The sequence below is a fragment of the Lonchura striata genome, chromosome Z (assembly GCF_050655825.1).
Source record: "Lonchura striata isolate lonStrDom1 chromosome Z, ASM5065582v1, whole genome shotgun sequence".
NCBI classification, from domain to species: Eukaryota; Metazoa; Chordata; class Aves; order Passeriformes; family Estrildidae; genus Lonchura; species Lonchura striata.
In genome coordinates, this window is record NC_140740.1 from 72,632,501 (window position 1) to 72,657,526 (window position 25,026).

Consider the following 25,026-nt stretch of genomic DNA (forward strand, 5'->3'; position numbering starts at 1 on the left):
AAATAAACTAGGGATTTTTTTCCCTAGCTGGAAATGTGTGAGAGATACATTTGTTGCTTGTGAGTAAAGGAAGTAGATATTGCATTTGTAGGTATACTGAAAGAATTAAAGTTATACTAGTGTGGTGTAGAGGGGAGAGTTGTGGTTGGTTTCACTGTGGTTTAACTTAGGACCCTCAGCAATTTTGTAGCTGAACATTTAGACACACAGTAATTTACCATTGTCTGAATTAAGTGGAAAATAAATACATAAAAGCAAAAGCCATTGAAAATTTGGATCAAAGACCATCCACTTCACAGAATGAACATCAAGCATTGTTTTCAGATGTATAAATTGAGGTTTCTAACCTATATGATTGTTTAATCTTGTAGGACTTTATATTTTTTTGTGATGCTGTTGCATCGTGGATTAGCCCAAAAGATGATCTTCGAGACATGTTCTGTAAGGTAAGATTGCTAAGATAATAGTATAGTCTAGTGGTGGTATTTTTATATCCTCTGGTCTTGTTCTCTTTGTTGCACTGCTGGTACTTACTCTGTGTGTGATCATGAGACAAAGAAACATGGAAATCCTGACTTCTTATTTTAACCTGTATCTTTTTATATGCATTTGGATTATTCCAAACTTTTTTAAATAGTTGCAAAGTTCTCTTGAGGTGTTTTTTGAAGAGATAATGATCCTCAAACAGCTTTTCATAATGTCCAGCCTACTATGCTTTTCCTGCATTGGGAAGAACAGGGGAGTTTATACTACATGTAAGACTTTTTCTTCATAAAATGAGATTTGTGTGGTTCAAGACTGTTTTTTGCCACAAAGATGGCTACTTTATTTTGGAGATATACATAAATTGCAAATTAAAAATATCCCAGTGGTATCTTAGTTGTTTCTCATAACTCCTGCTGAAAATAAGACATTGGTTAATCCTCTTCAGAATCCCTCTTGGTTGAGTAAGTTTCAAGAAACTAAAATATAGTTATACCTAAGAATAAATCCCTAGGCAAAGTGTCAGGGAAATTTAAACTATAGGACTGTTTGCCTTGTGTTAAGTAAATAAAAAACAAAAAAGCCCCACACAGAATGATACATGGTATTTTGGAAACAGTGTCTTGAATTTAAAAAAATAGTGAGAGAGAGCAAGCAAGAGAGAGAGAGAAGGGGTTTGCCTCACAAGTTCTAAAATGAAATCCCCATTTTTAGAAGGTTCTTTGTCAAAAATAAGGTTCATGATTTTCTAAATCAGAAATGGAGCATATTCTTAAGTACTTATTAGGATCATGGGTTGGCACTTTTTCTTCAATTACTGACATGTGTGAGCATCAAATCAGAAGCTAGAACTTTTCTATTCCATCTTTAAGAGCAAAGGCAGAAATCTGGCTGTCCTAGTTAGTCTCTCAGATAACCAGCCTCCTTCCAAGGAACAATAGATTTAGAAAATGCTATGAGTATTCTAACATCAACAGAATGAAACATCAATTACAACTTAAAAGGGGGTCCTGGACAGAGTCTGTGATGATTGCCCAAAGTAGTCTCACTGCATGTTTTTGCACCAGTCCTTCAGCAGATTAAACTCCTCTTTCTCAGATTCTTTCCAAGTTATCCATTTGGGAAACAATGCATTCAAACTAAATAGAGTGGTTCTTGGTCACTTGGTGTAAGAACATCCTTGCTTTTTTAAGCGAGCAATTTTACTGTAGTTTTGTGGGGGTTTTTTGCCTTGCAGGAAAGGAGACAGCGCTTTCTTCAGTGATAACACACAGGGTGTTTAGACAACTTCTTCAGGACTATGTGACTGCTGTAATCCAAGTAGATGTTTTTCCAACAGTAATTATGACTTTTAGCAACAAGGGAAAGAAACTGGATTTGTCCAGGCTTTGGGGTTTTTTTTTTATTTATTTATTCTTTAGTACTCAAACAGGAAGAGAAATACTTTCAAGAGCATGGATAGATGAGCTCCATTGTTAAAATCTGACTCATAACCATTTGTCTGTAACTGAGCATTCTTAGATTTTCAGGACTTTCTTAGCAGCTGGTTAATGTGACTCTGGGTTTAGGAAAGAACCCGCTTGTGGAAGGGAGAAAAGCAGTAAGTTAACTGGTTGCATATAATGCCATTACCACTACATCTGTTTAAAAACAGCTCTGACAGTCTTGTGTTGAACTTGTTATCATGAGCTTGAATTTTGACATTGCCTTTTATTTGAGGATGTGTTCATGACAGACTGTTCCACAGTTTGGTTACACTGAGTGTAAAAAGGAAAAAAAAAACAACTTTAGATTTTCTTAGTATAATTTTCTGTGAGGAACAGTAATTCTCTCTGCTTTTGTCCTATGTAATATTTTGCTTTTAGTTGCTGTTTTAAAAGATAGCACACTAAGATTTTTTTTTTTTGGATAGTGTAATTTCATTTTCAGTTAGTTTATTACATCAAACGGTCCAGACAGAAACCTGTAGATTGTTTTCCTCTTTCACTGGCTTTGGATTGCCATTGACTGTGGATCCCTGTTATTTCAAAACAAAGAAGGTTTTAAGAGTTTAATTTTTAGTGATGTTGTCTTAGAGGTTCTATGCAGAAAACAGAGTTCTCAAAGATTTTATATTTGTGCTAGAAATTGACAGTTTCATTCTGTCAGAAGTTGGCTGCCGTTTAATTTAACTTCCCACAACATACTTCACATCTATTAAAAAATAAATGTGAACGCAGTAGTCTTAAAATATATGACCTTAAAATATATGTCAATTGATGAGATGGATGGATGGACGAAAAATGAGTTGAAAAAATTACAAATAAACATTCTGAAATGGCTTAACTCTAAGCTTTAAGTTATGTATTAAATATATACATAAATACATATACATACACTAGTTCCTTTGGGTAGCTATATACTTTGTGTCACCTTTAAAGAAACACATTAGAAAGATCTTACTCTACTTCCTTTGCTTCTTTGTAGCATTTCAGTGTGATATTGGAGAATTCAAATTGCCAGATGTACAACTCAGCAGTTTGTGGCTTACTGCATATGAAGCTAGTAAATAATGTAGCCTCTATTTTTTGCTTATTTTGACTTTCCCTTTCTCATTTGTAGATTCTTCATGGATTTAAAAATCAAGTTGGGGATGAGAATTGGAGGCGTTTCTCTGACCAGTTTCCTCTTCCCTTAAAAGAGCGCCTTGCAGCTTACTATGGAGTTTAACCTCATGCACTGTAGCTGCAGTCCCATAATTAGAGGTAAGCACATGAGTCTTGCTTGCCAAAGAGAACTGGGACTTCCTCCCTGTTAGCATCATATGAAATAAAATTAATTCATCAGTCTAGAATTGCTGGGCTACTGCTTCCTATATGAAGGAAAGAACGTATGATAATATACCTAAATGATAGTGACTGTAGCAAAAGCATTTGTCTGATTTTTTTTATTGTTACAGAGACAGAAAGAAAAACTGAGTCTATGATACACACATTAGTTTATCAAGAAGGTTGGAAGTGTAGGTATAACAAAGTGCTGGTTCAAGTTTAATAAGCAAAGTGGTGAATATGATCCTCAAGTCATCGTACTAAAAACACAGGCTAGTTTATATGTTATGAATTAATAGATGGCAGATATGGTCTAAGTGTGAATACTCTCCTAGGATAAAAAAGCAGGTTTGTTAATACACTATAAAAGTCTAATGGCCTCCTAACTACATGCTAAATTATCTTTCTAAAGTAACTGTAATGCTTGATGTTGGGGGAGGCTGATACATGTTTCTTAATGCCATGTTCCATTTTGTGTATCAGCTCAGAATTCTTAGACACTTCTGTGTGGAGAATGATTCAGCTTCAACAAAGAACAATGAAAATGCATTCCAGAGTACCTTTGTTATTATACCACCTTGCTTTGTATGCTACCTGTGTATGCTTTATAAAGCAAATGTCTTCATAGTGATAACTATGAAGAGATTATTATATTACTCAAAAAAAGAGTGAATTAAATTTATTCTTTTACTCTTTATACAATTTTGATACTTCTAGTAGAATTTTTGTACTGAAATTAAAAGAGTGAATCATGCAGTTCTTTTTAGTGTTGGAATGGACAACTATTTAAAATTCAGCCTAAGATTTTTTCACAGTCAGTGTCATAAATTTTTTACATTACATGTTTGACCGGAACAATGAAAAAATAAAACAGCTACATACTTATCAGTGAGGGCATTTTAGTTTCTGACATAAGGATGTTTTCTTTTCCTGATGAAAAGGAAACCAAAGTGATAAAAATCCTTCATTGTTCTCAGTTTCAACTGCAGAGAAGCTATGGCCAGCTTGCTTAATCCACTCGAATAGGAAGCTGCTAGGTCACTTGCAGATATGTTTAATACTTTTTGTCAATGTCATAGCTACCTCATAATTTTGTGCTAAAAATGGAAAACCCATTTAGAATATATAGGGTGCTTTTATCTTAAATATAAGTTTAACACAATAGTGGAACTGTCAGTGTAGCTTCAAAGCATATATTGTGGTTTCATGAATAATAATTTATCCGATACAAATGGGCTGATTTCTTAACAGACTTAAAAGGGCATAAATCTATTTTTAAGTTAGAGGTTGGCATTTAATGCTTGCAAAAGACTCTGTTTATGTAACTCTCTGCCAGAGGTGCCAGGTAAGATTTAATTATACTTTTATCTTTTCCCTTTGCAGGTCCTTCAGTCTGGGAGACTATGAGGGAGCCTCTGCACCCAGGGAAAATGCTACCCTTTACTGGGGGGAAGGGTAAACCAGTAGGGAATACAGTACAATCCCAACCCTACTGGGAGGGGCGGGAGGGAGGTGTTGCCGTCACTGTATTAAGTCGATGTTGGGAAATGTTTTAACATCTGGAGCCTTTGTGGGTGGAAATCTGTCTCCTATTACACCTCTGCACTGGATGTGAAGAAGAAAAAAAAAAGAATCTAGTCACAAAACAGCACATTCTGGAATATTGTGGGGATTTGTACCAAAATAAGAAACCATATAATTGAACCATAGGGATACGTAAAGAGGAAAAATATTTTGCGCACAATAAAGGAAACCTAAGAATGGGGGTCACAAACAGTAAAAGGCTTTCTTTTTTGTTTTGTTTTTTTTAAGTAAGGGTTTTCTACATTATTTCATCCTGCTTGATGGGATTCCTAGATATTTGCATGTTAATGAAGAACTACACAAATGAAGTTAGTACAGTTAAAATGCAGCTTGTGTCTGTATTAGGAACAGGCACTTGCAGTGTACAGTATAGAAACCCCATCATAAAATAATAAAGGTTAACTTGGACAAAATGAAGCAACCTGCAAGCTGCCAAATAAGTCACTCCTTTCATTTTTGGGGTAAGGAGAGGGACACTGCAAAGGAAAGATTGACATCTTAATTTTTACATTAAGAAAAACAACAAGGTAGTGGATATGATTTTATTATTGTACTTTGTTAGTTTTGATTTCTAGAGTAAGGCATTATTCTTAACTTGCAGTTTAAGGTTCAGGCATGCATTCTGGCTCATAGTGATCAGAAGTAATTTTAATTAGTGGGAAAGTAGCATGCTTGCATCAAATAGAGTGAAATTGGTATACATTTACCTATGTTGCGCCAGTTTTGTGTTGCAGTTTACCAATTCAATATAGCCCTGCATTTAAAATTACTTTTTAAGATTCAGTGGAGTTTATTTTTATTAAGAATATAGATATAAAGTACTGTAGTTAACAATTAGGCCTTGAAATACCTTTTTAGGATCTGTTAAGAATAAGATTGATATTGTATTGTGTGTAACCTGCACAATGTGGAAAGCTGATATAGCTGTGCAAAATATTTGCCTCTGTGCTGTCAGTGTGATGTGCTTTCTGCATGGTTATATACTAGTGATTTATCAGAATCTCTAAAATGAGTTACATGGTAAGACCCGTTAAAGGCTGCATAAATGTTAGTTGGCACGTAAGGACAATTGTAGAAGTTGATGACAAGATTGCTATATTTGTGTTTATTCCCACTCAACGTATTATCTTCTATGCTTTTTTTTTGTTCAAAGCATGATCTTAAGAGATGTTTAAGTTAATGGATGTAATGCAGGGTATCTACACTGTATTGGCGCATGTTGGTGGCCCTTTGTGATGTAGTTAAATGCACAAGGGTGCAAGTTTAAAGCTACAGAGTGAAAGCTGGTTTGGATCCTCTTCATTTCATTTGTTTAGCTTTTCTGTTGTGTTTTTTTTTCTCTACTTACATGTATTCCTGTGAATAAATCCTTGTTAAGTTAACGCTTTACTTTTCCTTCCATGTGTATTTTCTTATGTACTGTGAATGTGAAATCCTAACTGGTACACTTGATCTTGTGTCCATCTGAAAATGGCAAGTCTTTATTAATTTAGATTGCCTAAAGAGTATCCCATGATGATAAAGGAAAATGGAGAGACTTTTAGCTCTGCTGGTCAGAGGTGAAGCCACACCTTTCCATTTTTCAAGTGCTGCATTATTAATCTGCAAAACAAAATAAAGCCATAACAGCCTTTTTGTAGATTTAGTTTCTCACCTTTGCATTGCAGAATGGATACTGGATAACAGTTTTGGTTTAGTTGGTGTTTTCTGGTTTATTTTTTGTTTGTTTGTTTGTTTGTTTGTTTGTTTGTTTGTTTTGTTCTTTGGTTGGTTGGTTTTGGGGATTTTTTTTTGTGTGTGTATTTTGCAGGGTCTTGGAGGGGGTTGTGGAGATTTTTTTTTTTTTGGGTTTTTTTGTTTTTGTTTTTGTTTGGGATTTTGGTTTTTTTTTGTTTGTTTTTGTTTGCTTTGGTTTTAGTTTGGTTTGAGGTTTGTTTTTGGTTGGGGCTCTTTTAAGAACTTGTTCTTCTTTGCATGGTTTCTGTTCTTTGACTGTTGATTTAGGCATTGCACTGAAGTTTGAGCTGTGTGAGTGTGAATTTATAAATGCTCTTTAAAGAGTTTAGACTTTTTTTTTTTTCAATGCATGATCACATGCATGTTTTATGTCCTGTCGTCCCCCCACACCACACCCCTATTTTTTGGCTTTGCAAATTTTAGTGGCTTATGCCTGAAGCATAGTTTGGACATGTACTGTATGAAATATACTTGATAATGCCACTACATAGTATTCATTCAATTTGTTCAAAATTGCATGTGACAACTTGATTTCAAGTTACATTACTTTGATAGCAAACCAAAAATACCTTCTCTACTAATAACTCTGATATAAATTAGTAAAATTCAATAAAAAATGTTTACTTTTGAAAGGGAACATCCCTGCCCAGCATTTGGCAAGGTGGGATATTATTTTAAACCCAAACTTGCTTTAATTTTAAGTGTGTTTGAACATTAAGGAAGAGTTGCAGATAAATGACATTAAAAAGTTTTTAGAATAGAAAACCTACCTAAATAATACAGTAACATAACAACTAAAATCTGGGTTTAACTAAAACTTCTTAAATTTCAGAAAGCCCCTTTAACCAAATAAAACCACTCCACTTCACCTTGGATTAGCTTAGGATGCTACTTTTGTGCATATTTGTTTTAATACATGTTGGTATTAAACAGATGTGAACTGATCTGTTATGACAGCAAGGAATATAATTTAAAAGGGTAGGAATAACTAGTACAGGAATAAACAAAATAGTGTTTTGTATCAGTAAGTTCTCTCATGGTATATTTTAAAACAAATAAACCATATTCCTAATGCATAATATAGTGCAGAGATTTGCAGAATCCTTTTAGGGTGTAATGTGAGGTAAGAGAAGTTCTGAAACAGCATTAATATTTAAAACTGAATTATTGCATCATGGGATATATAAAAAGCATCTTAATTCTTGTGGTGTAGTCTTGACAGTTCTTGAATGTTGACTGAATGTTCTGGTAGAATTGTGAGTTTGTCTTTGTTACATTCCAGTGTTTCTGCCTCTTGGCATGCTAAAAGCACGGCTTACTTCATTTGCTCCTTACACACTGAAAAAGTGCTGTTAGTGTGCTAAACTACAGAAATAGCCGCTGCTATGTAATGGTGTAGATTTTCTACTTGAATAATTTTGTTGTAGAAACCTCAGGAGGTCAGTGTTTACTGTTTTTATATATGCCTTTTCCTATTTTGAGTTTCCCTTTTTGAAGGATTCTGAGAGTGGAAAAAAGCTGCTGATCAACCTAAGTTGGTAACAGAAAGTGTTTAAAATCCTTATAAATGCATCTTTTCGGCAGTTCAAAATTGCTGTTAAATTAGTCTTAAGTGAAGTTCAATATTAAATTTTTTTACATAACACAGTCAGGAAACCACTCATTTCATTTTGGAAAACAGACTAGTTTATTATTTTAACCAGTGGCAAGCAAAAGTAATCAGTTTAAGGTTTTTTTTTTTCCAAAGCTTGAGTATTTTCTTAATCAGTGAGTATGTATATATTTAAATTGTAAGAAACTAATTCTTATGCTTTAGTTCATTGCTTCTTGAAGCTTGTACTCAGAAGACCACTTTTAGAAGAATAGGTTAAAATTTGTAATTGTTATAATTTTTAAAAGTTATGAAGTAGCATAAATTTTGTGATTAATAATATTGATACACACTGTGATTTTTTTTTTAGGACTTCATGTTGGCATCAGTCTTAATTACTTAAACTGCATATATTGTATAATAGTAAAATGTATATTTTAAAATTTCAAGTGGCTTTCCTCAAGCAAAACTCATTGCTACTTACAAATATTCAAATACTAGCTTTATCTCAGGTGAATACTCTTGTACCCTTTTTGTTCAGAACACATGCTAATAGAAATGTGTTGTAATTTTATCAGTTTATGTATTTCATTTAGGCAGCTCCTCTTGTCTTAAACTTACTTTTAATTAACTTCAACTGTGAGACATTAATGACTTTTGCTTCACCTATATTATTCATATTGAATGTATTAACAGATAAGGTGCAAAAACTTTCTTCCCTAAAGGAGAATGCATCCATATTCAAACAAATGAAATATTTATTTTAAAATGCTTTAAATGCAACATTAAATTGGAAATCTTTTCTTTCAGATATTTTCAAGGAAAGAAGTTGTAACTAAACACTAACTGCTTCCATACTATCTCTTTCATGAGGATGATAGAAGGCTTTTATATAGGGCCTAAAGTGTGACCTTTTTATCTTAAATGAAGGTTAAGCTCTACAATGAAATGGCAAAACATCCTCCACTTAATCTCAGATGGATGCTGATGTAGTTTGCACACATATTTGTTGTAATATTACATAATCTTACCTTAAATAAATAAAGCTTGTTCAATAGCTATGTATTTCTCTCACCTATGCATTCTCCAGGTTGATTTGTATCCATCAATCTTCTATGTAATCTCCAGTAGAAACTGCATTTTGTCTGCCACTGATGCTTGCTCTTTGCACTTAAACGGTTGGAGCAAGCCAGTTTTAAATGGGGAACTGAGGCAAGTACTCTTCTTTACTTGCTTTGTATATTCTGCTAGAATAGTGATACTCACTCGCTTGAATGTACGTAAATGAGGGAAGTTTGAAATGGCTCTATAGGATGAATCCCTGTGTGGTTTGCAGTATGCTTTAAGTAAGTCAAATCCACATCTCAAAGAATTCAGCACTCACAGTATAGTGTCATTTTTCTAAAAAATTGTTCTATTGTGCTACTTTTTGCTTTAGGTATCTATTTTCTTATTTCGAGTGAGCAACAAAATTAACAAGGTTTGAGTGGTTTTTGTGAGGACAGCAATGAGAATAAAAAGATTGGTATAAGGAGGTTTATTTGGCTGTTGAAATCTGCAGTGTGAAATCTTTTTTTGTGGAAAGATATAGTTCTGTTGTACATATGTCTGACCTACTGATACTAGAGACTTCTAAAATTTTAAATTGGATGAAGTACACAAAATAGTTTTAAATGAAAGGTGACCAGACCTTTCTGCTGACAACTTAGGTTGTATAAGTTTGCTTGAAAGCTTTAAATCTTATGTTTCTGTATCTGCCACAATGTTGGAATGTTTCCTTCAAACATATCCTCCTGCAACCTCTCAAACTGTACTAAATTGACTGATATTTCTTGAAGTCTGCCTATATGCTAACAGAACTTCATTTTAAATCGAATATGGTTTTAATTTTTGATAAGCTGCTGAATTTTAAGAGTTTTTGGGGCCACCAAATATTTTGGATCATGCAGAGAATATATATTGTACTGTAGTAATTTTGTATTTACATTTGTATGATGTGACATAATAGATGTGAATGTTAATCACTGCTTGACTATGTTAATAAAGTTGTTGAAAGATAGATGTTGCATTCCAGTTTTTGGTGAACTATTAAAATTTATTGTTCTATTTATGTTTTGCCTGATCCAATAGTGCACTCTTAATTCACTAGTGTAGATACTAGAATTTCTGAAATAAGGATTTTCATTTTATCTGAAAGAGAATGGTTTTTGGATCATTTAATGTTAGCTTAGTTTAGATACTTCACTCTGCTTGAGGGTAGGTCAGTGTATGAATAAGGAGGTTTAGGTGGATTGAAATTAAAACCTGTTGGGTGATAACTGGTAACTACTTTACTACTGAGAAATGTTACATTAACTTGCTTGAAACAGTCGATACTTCCTAAGTCTGACCAAATGGAAAAGGGGAGAAAAATGTTGTACTTACTTCCTGGCTATCAATAATGTGAATAATTAAACAATGAGTAAACCAGAAATAAATTAAAATTATTTAAGGCCTTAAACCAAAATTTGCAGTGGTCTTAGTTTAATTTTATCTAGCTTTCATGAGATCATGGTAATACAAACTATTTAAAGAGTTGTACTTACAGAACTTTAGGAAATTCTACAGTTTAGAAGTCTCTAAAATATGAAACAACAGTTTTTTTCTATCCACTCATGTGGAGTTGAACATTTTCTGCTCACTTCTGATATTTAACAACTGGTCAGTAGGATGTAGACCACTTAGACCATGACATACGTCTAGCACAGATTACTTATCTATTGATCATTTTCTTGAACTTAGTCATTACACTATATAAGCAACTGACTAATATAGCAATACAATGCATAGATACAAATACTATAATGAAATTTTTAGTAGAAACTAATTACTTGTACACTTGGCTGAAACTCTGCTTAAATGAAGGACTTCCCTTTCCAGAAACAAGAGAAGGCGATGAAACAGCAGTGTAGAGATGAAGCTGCTTAGCAGAAATATCAATTCCTGGTGGCTGAATATATCAGTGGCTTTGTGGGAGGCGATTGGAGAAGTTTAGCTTTACTGTCAAATAGGCATTCCCACTCACCTTATGTTCTGGCAGCATACTGCTGTCGGTGGTTTGTTCAAGTCTTCTACTATCATCTCCTGATTTTAATCATCACCTGATTTTAAACTGTGGTCTCTAATTTTGAGTCTGAGGTTAATTACTACCTGTATTTAAAAACATTAAAATGATGAAGTACATTTTGAGTACAGGAAATTAATGTTACGAGCTTGTGGAATGGTGCAAAAGATTGAACATAATTGTACATCATGGTATTTCTTTTTGTAAAAAAAGACATTTAAAGTTGTATTCGAGTGAAGAGGCATTTCAATAAGCATAGAGTGTGTAGAAAATAATTTATGTATGTTAAGTGCTCACAGATGTTTTTGGTAGCTTTTGTTATCCCAGAATGATTCACAGTGGAACATACTGCATTATACGGGACTGATCTTTCACAGGCATTTACCCTTGTTCTGCATAAAATGAGCAGTATAGACTATTGAAACGTCTCAAAAGACATCCAAATGTTAATCTGAATAATGACAGAATTAGAATTTAGTAGTTTCCTATAATCCATGCAATTTAATCAAAGCAGATCTAACTACGCTGTACATGTATTAATACATAGATGTGTAAGTGAAGACATATAAGGAATTATTTCATAGTCACTGTTTTTCAAGGAGTTTTTTTGTGACATCAACTCTTTGTCTACCAGACTTCAATTTGAATTGTGAAAATTAAATTTGGGGTATTTATATTTCTCTTTTTCTATAGATATAGATGTCTTCAGGTATCAATATTACTTTTCAAATATTGATTTATAATTTTGAAATATATGGAAATAAGTATTTTCATACTTCAAAATATATTTTAAAAATGGAAATAAAATGTTGTTATACTGACAGTTTTACCTATTTTTTCCTTCTCTTCGTGCCACTTGGCAAAGTGAATGGTTTTAAATTTCCTGTATTAAATATACAGGTGACTTCAACGTCTTCCTGTGTTTAAAGCATACAGGTTAATTTGGGTGCATAACTACTCCAGTGTTACTGTAACCTATGCCAATATTTTTATTTTTTCCATTATTTCTCTCTGCATCCTCTTTAATTGTAATACTAAATATAATTTTATTTCTGTGGTAAATTACACAAAGGGAAATGAGATTTATTTACGTGTCCTTTTACCCTGGAATTATAATTAAGTATTGTCTTTACAGGGTAAAGCTATCTTTCAGCTTTACTTTTATGTTGACTTATTGAGAAGTTTCTGTGACTTACAGATATAGAAACTAAAGGGTTCTGTAATTTGAAAACTCAAAACATAGCAAAGGATACCATTTAAAAAAGGATTTTGCTAACTAAACCACAAAAAATAGTGGAAAACTGTTCTTTCAGTGTCTTTTAATAAAATTAATATCTCAAATGGAGGTTTTGAGTCATTTTATGTGGTGGGTTTTTTTCCTCAATGTAATGATGGTCATTGTCTTGCATATATGTTTTTCATTTTTTAAATGTACATGCTCAAATAAACATTTTGGAATCGTGTGTAAGTATATGCACCTTTTCCTTCTAACTTTGGGAGATCACATTAACCATAGGAAAAAATAATTATTCATTTTTTAAAATTCTTTACATATCTTAGCATAAGGTACTAAAACAGTTGCATCACTTTCTTTAGTAGTACTCTGCCATAGGAATATGTAGCCATTTATAATTTTGTTTATCTCCATCCTCCTTATCCTTGCACACCAAACCTGTTTTCATCATTAGGCCAAAATCAGATGAAGCCAGCTGGAGCCTTAGACCATTGCTATCAGTTGTGTTGCTAGCATTCACTCAGTTGGGTAACTGTTTCTCATTCCATGAAAAAAGGCAGTATTTAACACAGACGATTGATGTATAACTCAGGATTTAGTTATTCTAATTAAGACCCATAGGCATCTTGGCTACTTTTGTACCTTTAAAACAAACAAATAAACAAAAACCCACAGAAGAAAACGAACATAAAAACAACACAACAAAAATTAAACTTCCAATGTCTTCTGTGTGAACATATAGGAGGCCTTCCAAATTGTTACTACATGTCTTCAGAAGGAATTAGGCTTTAAGAGTTTTATTGAAGTGACAAGGACACTGAAGTTTACATATTTTTCCTCTGTTTGCTGAAGTTGATGGCTGCCATTAGTAGGCATCAGTGTATCAGTCTGTGGATGTTAAGACTCAAAGGTAAGAATCATTTTCAATAGTATTGCTTTTGCTCAAATGCAAGCAATTCACTGACCACCCTGTTCATACTGACATTCTGATTTTTAATGTTCAATCTTAATAAAGGATTTGTATAGCCAAATCATTTTACTTTTTTCACAATATTTCATTGGCTACTTCCTACCTAGGCAGCTGAAACACCTGTCCAGACCAATGTCTTTCATTATTTCATTTATTATCTTGCATGAATTCAATCCTAAGGACTTGCTCTTAGTATAGTAATACTTAAAAGCTGTCTTTGGTTTATTAAGAACATAAGTACATCTATTCTTATATATGCTATCCTAAGATCACTTTCTTGAGATACCACAATCTTATTAGCTTGGCTTCACACCTACCAATTACCTTTTCTGTTGTATATTATAACAAGAGTGGAGAAGATCTGTGTGATCAGAACACCACTATAGTACAGTAGGTGCTGTACTATGGAGCACTTTGGTGCTAAGTAGTTGTATAGTCAGAGCTTGCTCTTCCAAATACTTCATATTTTCACTTTTCATTGAATTTTAGTGTATTAAATACATCAGTTTTCTCTGTTTCATTTAGGTTATTTTTACTACTTCACTACAAGTATACTGCTTCTCCAAGTTCATTGATTGACATATTTGCAGGTAAGTAAGTATGTAGGTAATATTAAAAATATTAAGGTGTCGAGTGTATGAGTTCAACTATTCAACTACATATTGAATGTACTCCTTAGGGTACAGCTGCATAATAATTGATCCTGTTAATTCCCCATCTTACATAGAATATAGATTAAAAACTTCAGTGTGGTGTAAATGTAGTAATGCACCTCCTGAATATGTTAGAAATCTCCCAGAATATTTCATGCAGGAATAAAATAGGACAAGAAGGCAAAATGGAATCTTCAACCACTCTGCTATTCTGGTTTGTTGTTACTTATGTTTACTTACACTTTCTGAGCCTTCCATTTGATTGATGGTTGATTTAATGAGACATGCTGTTGGCACAAGAGTTATAAAGGTGGACCATTAACACCAAGTGACTCATTGTGAAACAATGCTGTTGGCTTCATAACTTAAGTAATTGAGTTGATGAATGGGAGACAGTCAAGCATGGTGTCCAGATCAATAGAAGCACGCAGTTAACTATACAGTGAGTCAGATGATGCAGCCTAATGGAATCCATAATTTCAGGGATGTAGGAAACAGTGTCATTAAAAGTTGCTGCAAATCTTCAACAGAACATGTATATTATTCCTTACTTTGAAATAACTTTGATGAAATGTTGCACCAGGTTTAAAGAAATTTAGTTGATGTCTTACTGTAATAACATGGCTATGACTGTTGACAAATATTTTTGTTCATCTTATACTTAGGAATAACATTAGAAGCACCCATCCTACCAAAAGAGTGATGTAGGCCATCATCTCAGCAGTGTTCTCTCATCAAACCACATTTTCAGTTTATGCATGTATTTCAGAAAAGGGCTTAACCCCTATTAAAATTATCTGGGAGAATTCCCTTTGAATAAATTATTTTAAGTTAGCTGTATTTGCTGCTAACATTATAATCTATTTTTACAGATTTTTTTCCTAAGCTTTACCAATGATAACATTTTGCCTATTTTGTTACACTTTCTGTACAAAAAGGCTGCAGTAAATGTCTAGTAATGAAGGAAATGTGTAGGTCATAAGCAAGTGAATTATTAAACTTCTTGGTATGTCTGCAGGCATGCAGGTACCATTGCTTGGTTAGAGCATAATCCTGTGGCTTTTAAATCCTACAAGGTAGCCTGACAATACTGACCAAACTGAAACAACTCTAGAAAAGGACTTTGCTAGCAAGTAACTCTGTCTTCACTTCATCTTTCATTCTCCACCACAGTGCTGAACAACTCTGGCTTTTTATATCCCTTCTGTTGCTTGCAGTCTTCCAAATACAACTACAGATTTTTGAGCAGTTCTTCTAGCAAAGACATTAAGGAAAGAAAATGCATTTTTCAGGGCATATTCTCAGTGGAGTATATGAAATACACATATGGTATATAAAATACCTCCATCTACTTCTTCAGATCCTCTTTAAAGAGAAAGTATACTGTTAGAATATACATTTTATCTGAATCTGTTTCTTAACTCTCTTAATTTTTAAGGAACTTTAAATGTCAGCTAGCTCATTGGCAACTCATTATAACAAGTTTTATAATAATTAGTGTTATTTTTGGTAATTGTTTGGATTATTTTTTTTTTAATCTTAAAATTAGTACATGCAATTCATATATTAAGAATTTTACTGGTAATTGAATACTGTTATTTTACCTAGAGTTTCTAATTATTTTTCAGACGGCTTAGACATAGAAAAAAAAAATTAGTTGCTATAAGTAAAACCAAAATACAATCTTTATTTCTGTTGAAAATAAGTTAATAGTAACACTTATAAAACTAGAAGCTGAAAATATGGGAGAATGAGTATGTGGAGATACAGACAGCAATAACCCTGCACAGTCAGGGAAACTTTCTGTAAGAGGAGCTGAGCTAAATGCCTCCTTTAACATGTATTCAATCCATAGTAATGTCAAGTACTATACTTTTTTGTAAAGTCTAGTATTTTCTGCCACAGGTAACCCAGAATGTTACCGTATTCCAGATCTATCTGTGCCCAAAATTTGTTAGTGTCTCTTTAAGACCTTGCAGCAGGAAAATGGAACTGGGAAGGGTGGTATTTTGAAGTCTTTTTTTGCAGGCAGCTCGGCCTCTTGGACTGCCTAATTTTTGCCTTGCTGGGCTCTTCATTTTTGCTGAGGCAGGACTCTCACTCTGGCTGCTTTTTTTGGCTTTTGGCTTCCTGCTTTAGAGCCAAGGCAGCGTGGACAGAGGCTTTTTGGGTTTGAATTCTCTTTTGGGTTTGGTTTTTTCTCATCTCAGAAAAGCTGCAGTTAGTGGTCTTGGTCTACCTCAGGGCAAATTCCCCCAGCAGCGCCTGGCTGAGGAAGACCATGAGCCACCCCAGCCCAGCTGTCCTGCCTTACCTGCCCTACCATCTCCTGCAAGAGAAAAGCAAAGCCCCTCCACAAATTCTAGCCCCATGATCCGGAGAATACCAGTTGGAGCTCCAGCCATCAGGGAGATAACTGGAGCAGTGAGCAGAGGGAGGACTGGCACTCTTTTTCCCTTTGTCCATGAGACATGCTCTGCTGGGGAGAACCATCTTGGCGGGGTGGTACCCTGTGAGATGTAGCAATAAGTATCTAGCAATTGTTTACTGTTATTCTTTGCCTATTGCTGTTCCGATTGTTAGTAAAATCTTATTGTTTCATTTACTTGTAGTCGTATTCTTTCCTTATTGGTGGAGAAGAGTTGGTTAAAACTGTAAGGGGAAGCAATTAATTCCAGAGTGTTTCTTCTTAAATTCTTTAAAACCAAGACATAGAATATAACTAGTGAACTAGTATAGCTGACTCTTTAGTTCTTCATACCCTTCCAGTGAGGTTTGTTGTGATGGTTCTTTGACCTTACACTTATGTAGCTGATGAGAGGAGCTGCTTTTTTAAACTTAAAAAATCAGCAATCCAGAAAGCTATTTTGATCTTCTGTGAACACTGCTGAAAACATGCAAGGAATTCTTGTTTTTATACAGGATTCACTGTGTATTTATGGCTTTCAAAATAATGTCCCTTTCTCTCTCCCTCCTCCTACAGGAGGAGAACAAAAGAACTACTGTACTGGGACAAAGAGTCTACCTAACCTAGTATCTGGCCCTTGGCAGCCAATACATAGGGAAGAAGATAAGATTAAAGAATTTTAAATTAGAGTATTGCAAAGTATTCTGAAACATGTCACTAACATGCAGATCAGGGATTTCCAGAATAAGGGACATTGTCTCCACATTTAGTAATCCATTATGGATTTCTCTATGCAGAAAAATATTGAAATGTAATCTTGATCCTGATCATGATACAGATCAAAGTGTTTTTCTGTATAACTGTACCTATGTTGGAACATGCTTTATTATTAAGATTGTGCATTTCATTCAAATTTGTGTGGAAAGCTATTGAAAACCTGAGGATGGGGTTGATATTCCTGTCATGGTAGATTGCTGAAGAGCTGCAACAATTGCTTCACATCTAGTATAGCAGCATATTAGGCAGAACTACATAGCTTTGAAAATATGGAAGATAGGAACTTTTCTGTGAAATGTAGAAGTGAACCTGATACTCCTTCCATTATAGCATTGCATCTGTCCCTGTGAAAGGTGTATTTCTATCTGCTATGGAATAGAAAGCTTCAGCTCTGCTCATGCAGCATTATCTGTTGTTTGTCCTGGTGTATATCCTTACAGATTGTAATGCACACTGCAGAATGTACTATAATCATGTAATTTTTTTCGTAACAACATAAGGCAGACTACTTACTTATGTTAAGTAAAAAGAGGACTAAATAAGAGTTCTTCAAATGTAGTCCTATAGTGTTACAAAGCAGAGCAATGCAGAGTCCCCAGGCAGGTGCAAAAGAGAGCATTTTATTGCAAAAGCAGGCCTTTTTAAGCAGTTAGGTTTTTATCACTTACATACTAATAAAATACGACAAGCATCATCCAACCAACCACAATACACAATGATGTGAACACACAATGGTTATATAACTTGTTTTTCTGTCTAATTCAGCTGAGTCACTCCCAGCAGCCTTTTCTACTTAGCCAAAGCAGCAGGAGTGAGCCATGAATTTACAAGGCCATCCTTTTGTAAAGTTTTACCTACCTGAAACACTACAGCATTTACTAGAGTTAAAATGACAGTACACATGCTTCACTTATCAAAAGAGAGAGATCCAGATCTAAAGGTCTTGAGACTTCTAAAGAAATTTGTGCTGTGAAAGAGACACAGGAGTATTCTCTGTATTGACAAGTTATTAACTTGGCATACACTAGAACTTTGGGACAATATTGCCAGAAAGAAAGGAACTAAACTCACTATGGAGCTACAGAAGTGATGGACTAAAGCCACAACCATTTGCCAATAACTAATACCATTTCAGAACGATACTGCTCATGTTCCATCTCTAGTAAAGGTAAATTAATTTCTGTAGCTTTGTAAACTTCTGAACTACATTTTTCCTAACCATTTTCTTTCATGGAAGTCTACTCAGCATAAATTTGATACAAGTTGGTGAATTCATCAGGTTCTGAGGGATGATTTGAATGTTCTGTTCTATGCCTTACCTAATGACATACAGAACAAAGTACAAAAATGGTTAGTGACAATGTAAAAGAAGGTGGGGTTTTTCACATGAGAACTAATTGGGTTTCCATATGGGAAGGGAGCTCCTTGAATACCCATCTGACAATATCACCATCTTACTTTTTCTGGTTTGGATAAAACTTTGTGCTGACAAAACCACAGGTCAAGTTGGGATAAAGCACTTACCACATGCTTTCATTGGGCAATGAGCTGCAGCCACATTGCTGCTTAGACCTGGCCCTCTGTTTTTAGTCAATAGTGAAAACCTAACTGCTCTCTTGGGCAAGGAATCACCCTATTAAGGTAGAAAAGGAACTCTACAGAGTCCCACAAAGAGTCCAGTGTTGCTGACTCTACAACAAAGATTATCTGTGTATCTATACACACACACAGAAAAGGAGCACTCCAGGTACAGACTGGCCACAGGTGGCACTTGAGTGGCCCTGTGTTCTGGACCAGTAACGGGCATCATCCCACTGGCTAATACTCCTTACTGAGTCAATTAAGGGTCTACAGGCTGAGCCGTCACTGAAGAAGGTGAAGACCTGAATTAATCAGTTTCTCCAGACACTTTGGCTTTAGATGAGATGCATCTTTATTAGGAGCATGCCACTGGATCTGTAAAGTCCTGTGGGACAATGGTCTTAGGTGGGTTTTATTATGCTTTGTCAGCAAAATTCCCTGTGGGACTAGTCATCATCAAGGGCCTTGCTTTCAAGGACCTTACCCTTCTTGGCTGGAATAAGACTTGGTTGTGAAGCTACATCACAGAATCACAGAATATTCTGAGTTGGAAGGGACACAAGGATCATCGAGTCCAACTCGTAGCCCCGTAGAGGACATCCTCAAGAATCGCATCGTATCCCCGTGACACGCCATGTCCAAACGCTTCCTGAACTCCGTCAGGCTCGGTGCTGTGCCGATTCCCTGGGGAGCCCGCAGTGGTGCGCAGGGTGCAGACCCAGCCCGCGGCGGCGCGCAGGGTGCAGACCCAGCCCGCGGCGGCGCGCAGGGTGCAGACCCAGCCCGCGGCGGCGCGCAGGGTGCAGACCCAGCCCACGGCGGCGCGCAGGGTGCAGACCCAGCCCGCGGCGGTGCGCAGGGTGCAGACCCTCCCCGCGGCGGCGCGCAGGGTGCAGACCCAGCCCGCGGCGGCGGTGCGCAGGGTGCAGACCCTCCCCGCGGCGGCGCGCAGGGTGCAGACCCAGCCCGCGGCGGCGCGCAGGGTGCAGACCCAGCCCGCGGCGGCGCGCAGGGTGCAGACCCAGCCCGCGGCGGTGGGCGGGGTGCAGACCCTCCCCGCAGTAGTGCGCAGGGTGCAGACCCTCCCCGCAGCGGTGCGCAGGGTGCAGACCCAGCCCGCGGCGGCGGTGCGCAGGGTGCAGACCCTCCCCGCAGCGGCGCGCAGGGTGCAGACCCAGCCCGCGGCGGCGCGCAGGGTCTGCAGACCCAGCCCGCGGCGGTGGGCGGGGTGCAGACCCTCCCCGCGGCGGTGCGCAGGGTGCAGACCCTCCCCGCGGCGGTGCGCAGGGTGCAGACCCAGCCCACGGCGGTGGGCGGGGTGCAGACCCTCCCCGCGGCGGCGCGCAGGGTGCAGACCCTCCCCGCAGCGGTGCGCAGGGTGCAGACCCTCCCCACAGCGGCGCTCCCGTCCCGTGCGGGCGGCGCCGAGCGCGGCCGCCGCCAGAGGGCGCCCGCCGCCCCGCGCTGCCGCGCCTGCGCAGCAGCGCCGCGGCCGAGCGCAGGCGCGGGGCCGGGCCGGGCCGGGGCGGGAGCGGCGGCTGCTTCGTCACGGGAAGGGCGGAACGCGGCGGCGGCGCCCGTTTCCTCCGTCGCGTCTCGGCGGCTGCGGCGGCCGCGGCCGGGCTCGCCGGTGGCCGGGCGGCGGAGGAAGGATGGCGTACTTCGTGGAGAGCTTCTGGGTAGGGCAGCGCCGCGGGCCGGTGGCGGAGCGGGCAGGGCGCGGCGCGGGGCGGCCGCGGTCGCCGCCGCGGGAGCAGCCGCGGCTCTTACGCCACCGGCGGGACTGGGCCGGGGCCTTGCGGCGGGGGGTTCGCGCCCGCCGCGGCGGGGCTGGGCCGCGGTGAGCGGGGTCCCTGCCGCCCCGGCAGGGCGGGGGGACCGCCGGCCCTGCCCGCGCCGCCTGGCTCGGGCTCCGCAGCGGGGGGACGGCGGGAACGGGGATGGGGCAGTGTGGATGGGACGGGATGGGATGGGAGCGGGGCCGTGAGGCGCTGGGCCGAGGGATGCGCGGTGCCTGGCGGTGTTGGGCTGCAGGGAGCCTGGGTGCTGTGCGGGGGAGCAGCACGGGCTGGTTTCGCGCTGGTTTCACGCAAAGGCAGAGCCGCGGCTCGGCGCTCCGCGCTTTTGTGCCGGCAGCTCGTCCCCGTGTGCCCGTGGGGTACAGCCCAGCAGCAGCCGGCTCACGGGGACAACAGCTTTCCAGCTGGCCTTGGACAGGCCATCTGATGTGTCACCTCTGCGTAGATACTTGGTGTTTGAAGTAGGTAGATATATATGGATAAAAGTTAAATGGATTGAGTTTCGTGCGAAATGCAACTAGTTTTCTTTGTGATCTCTGCTACTTCGAAACATTAAAACAAGTGTTTTCCTAGTCACTGGACTGTTTACAAAGTTGCTACTTATTTAATTTTTTGTGTGCCTTTCTACCAAGAAGTAGCAGAAACATGAAAATTGTTACTGCTTGAGACTGAAGTGAAAAGGAGACAAGATATCTTTTAGACGCATGCTTTTTCAGTTGTAAGCAGCAGTTATGCTTAAAGTTCAGGAAAAACTAATATCACAATTACACTGGTCTTGAATGTAAGGCATAGCTCAAGTTTATGTTTTCTTTGCAGTCTTGTGCTTGGTTTGACTCCTTTGCTTTCAACATGCTATTAAAATTTAATGACCCAAGATACTAGACTTGCTCTCATGGCATACAAATCTGCTTAATTTGAAGGCTCAGTGTGAGAGATCAGTATTAAACTAACATGTGGAAGAATTTTATCTTTCATAAAAATAAGATTAAAATTAATATAAAAAGATGCGTTTTGATTTGAGAAGCTTCTATCTTCTAAGATTAAAGCAAAACAGATGCTGCTTATTCAGCTATGATAACTGAAATTGAGCTTTTCTATAAGCTTTGTTATGTACTGTGGTAAGTTCATTTAATTGTCTCATCACTTGTCTTTTGCTTTGTTAGTAAGTCGATTAAGTTGGTGAAGGCAGTGAGCCATTCCCATATGTTCAATTTCCATGTCTGTGTCTTCACAAACGAACGCATGAGGTAGAAGATACCTACCTCAAATTCCCATTTCTCTTTTTCTGCTTTAAAGAGTCTCTACCTATGGCTTTGTTAGCAAAACCCCTAGTGTGGGTTAGCAATGAGCACCAAGACATGGATGACTCCTTCTGTTAGTACAGGTTTTTCTCATATGTCAGAAATTACACAAGGTAGGACAAGAAGTTTGTTGGTATTTGTCTTGTGGTGATGACAAAGATAGGGTCTTAATTTGGCAAAATTTGACCAAGAAATTTTTGTGATACCATAGACAGGATTTTATTCTGTATAGAAGTAAAATTAAAAGGAATAGAGAATGCTCCTTCTTTCCTGCTGTGGGTGAATGTTTTCAAGATTAACTGTAATGATAGATTTGTAAAATCTGAAAGTATTGAGTTTCTGTATATCCTCAGAACTAGGCATTTTTTAATGTGCATTTTTAATCATTAGTCATCTTCATTTGCACTAACACTTCAGAGTAGGTTATTCAGAATTGCTACTGCTTTGGAGGACTTAAAAAGCAATCCATGTAGGCTCTGACTTATAGTGAGAAAGTTAAGATGGGAATTAGAAGATACATGAAAATGCAGTGAATAAAAAAAATGAGGAGAAATTTGTAGAGAGAAAGGAAGTAGTGGTAGTATGTAGAACTTCAGGAGGATTGTTTTGTCATTTCTTCCTTGCCCTTCTAGGTAACCCCAGACAAAATATTTTTGGAAATATGGAATAGGATAATTATGCTTTTTAAAGCACTGATTTAAAAATGTATCCAAAACATAATTAATATTAAATTGTTTGACATAGAGGCTGTCATTAACTTGCAACCGAAACTGTGCATTGGAAATGGAAGTCTGGATCTGAAGTTGTATTGATGCTCTTCCTTGATTTAATAATTTGTTGTAATTTATAGGAGAAGAGATCAGAAACTTAAGAGATCAGAAACTTTAATGATTTCTCCAGAAAAGGGGAGTGACATGTGTATGAAAGTATCAATTTCTTACACACTATTTAAGCTGATATCTTACTAAATGTGCTCATGTAAACAAAAAAAAAATCTTACCTTCTTTGTTGTAAGTCTTGAAAATTATCCTGAGGCTTTTCTCTTGCACTGCTTTTGAAAGTGTCTAAATAATGGTACACTTTGGTTTTTTTGTTCTTAGAGGATGTAAGAAAATTGGATGAGCCTGCTATGTCTTCAGTGTTCTGTAAGAAATCAGTGAGAGATAAACAAGACTGTTTTCAAGATGTGTAAAGCTGAAGTAGAGAGACCTCTACTGTCACTTAAAAAATGTACTAACACTTGAAAAATGAAAGAGTCTGCTAAGGCAGCACGACATTTTAGAGCAATTTTCCAAGCCAGGAGGATATTTTTGGATTTTAAAAGTTATGAACTAGCAGTACAGGCTATAAGTGGCTTTGATTCTTGTGACCTAATTTTATGCATTCAAGTCACATGTCCAAATATTTCCAACTCCTAATTAGGATTGTCATAAAGCACTGCATTGCTTGCTGCTGTGTATGTGCTATATCAAAACTATGTCATAATTTAAAGGTAACACTATCATAAACTATTTCTGTTAAGCATAGCTACATTTTGTCACTTTGAGTACACTATTACTGGTATGGGAGTATAGAAAGTGTTGTTTATCACTGACTTAGTGTATTCTTAATGGAAAATATTACTTAGACTTTGATGTTGTATTTAAACTGACCTGTGCAGGTGATTCTTATGACATAGTTTAAAGGAATAACTACTGACAAGTAAAGAAGCACCTTCCAAACCAGCCAGTGGTTTGTTATGAATTGTTTAAAATTAACCAAATGAATTAAACTATTGGAAGTTCTAAGAATAGCTGAAACTGGTTTCTGTGTAACTCTATGCTCTGTAACTTTGGAAGTTCTGGCATATAAAAACATATGTATAAATTAGCTTTGGCAATTTAAAAGAACTGTTTTAATTGATTGCTTTACTTGTAGCTTTTGAGAACAGCTGTATTGAAGAATCCTTTTTTTTTTTTTCTTCCAAATACTTTTTGTGGAGCATAAAGTTTGGCAGTATCCTAGTTTAATAATTATAGCTTTGTGAAGAAACTTGCTCTATCAAGGGCGAGATGTTTCATCATGCAAACTTGTAAGTATGAGTGGCACAAAGACTTGTCCTGCTGGCATCTGGAGTTACATTCATATGTCTGTGCAGCACTACTCTTCTGCTGGGCATACATCTGGATGCTTTGTTTCAGGGGAGCTATTGTGCAATATTTACTTACTATCCTCTGTGTGTGTGTGTGTGTGTGTGCATGTAGCATGTGTTGGCAGCCTTCCATGTGTTAGTTAAAAAATATTTTCAGTTACCTATCTAAAGTGGGAAATCTCTGTCCTTCCTCATAGGCATAGAGCTTCTCTGGAGCTGATCTTTATTTGATATGTTGAAACAGGAAGGTGAAAATTGAAGTTGACAGGTTGTTTTTGTGTCCAGTCTTCTCAAAACTTTCAGAACTGAAGAAGATGCATTACCTGTGTAAGCATCAGGTGACTGCTTTTCTTTCACATTTCAGTGCTCTCAATTTTCTACAGCTCTTTCAGACACTCAGAAATTGAAACTTTTGGATAGGTAACTTTCAGAAATGTAAGACCATAATATCAATCACAGGAGTGGTTTATTTTGTATTCAGGGCCCATTAAATTAAATTATTTTCTAGGTAGAAAGCATGGAAGACATGTTATTTATTTGAAACTGCAACAAGGATTAACAGTTTAAAGAATATGGCAACAGTGTTTGTCAGAGCATCTAAAATGAGTATACATAGTCCTGAATTTAGTATCTGACCAGTCAGAGTCACCATAGTGTAACCATTTATTTGTACTGGGTAAAAAGAAAATGGTGTAACAGAGTATAATGTTTTTACACTAATAGATGTTAATGTTGGACAGTTTTAATCCAAAGGAGATGGAGTTTGCACTCAAACAATTTGATTGAAAATATAGAAAATAAATGCTGCTACAGATTGCCTAGGAATTTCTGGCTATTTTACTAAATGCACATTTTAAATTCAGAATTA

General features: G+C 37.3%; 2 protein-coding genes across 13 annotated transcripts in view; both read left to right on the plus strand.

Moving 5' to 3' along the window:
- Positions 1-6,263, plus strand: part of TNPO1 (transportin 1) — a 71,580-nt gene extending 65,317 nt beyond the window's left edge. For 3 of the 5 annotated variants that reach the window (XM_085567598.1, XM_085567599.1, XM_077790015.2), the window contains 3 exons: positions 372-446; positions 3,085-3,227; positions 4,674-6,263. In XM_085567598.1, the coding sequence (XP_085423724.1) occupies positions 372-446; positions 3,085-3,192 (183 nt within the window). In that variant the 3' untranslated portion in view covers positions 3,193-3,227; positions 4,674-6,263. The remainder of the gene's footprint in view (positions 1-371; positions 447-3,084; positions 3,228-4,673) is intronic. The other 2 variants (XM_021531770.4, XM_085567600.1) reach the window with 1 other exon arrangement.
- A 14,175-nt stretch (positions 6,264-20,438) lies between these two features.
- The window catches only part of FCHO2 (FCH and mu domain containing endocytic adaptor 2), an 80,785-nt gene continuing 76,197 nt past the window's right edge, over positions 20,439-25,026 (plus strand). For 6 of the 8 annotated variants that reach the window (XM_085567617.1, XM_085567622.1, XM_085567618.1 and 3 more), the window contains exon 1: positions 20,439-20,606. In XM_085567617.1, the coding sequence (XP_085423743.1) occupies positions 20,580-20,606 (27 nt within the window). In that variant the 5' untranslated portion in view covers positions 20,439-20,579. Of the gene's footprint in view, positions 20,607-24,355; positions 24,497-25,026 lie in introns of those variants that run through there. The other 2 variants (XM_085567619.1, XM_085567621.1) reach the window with 2 other exon arrangements.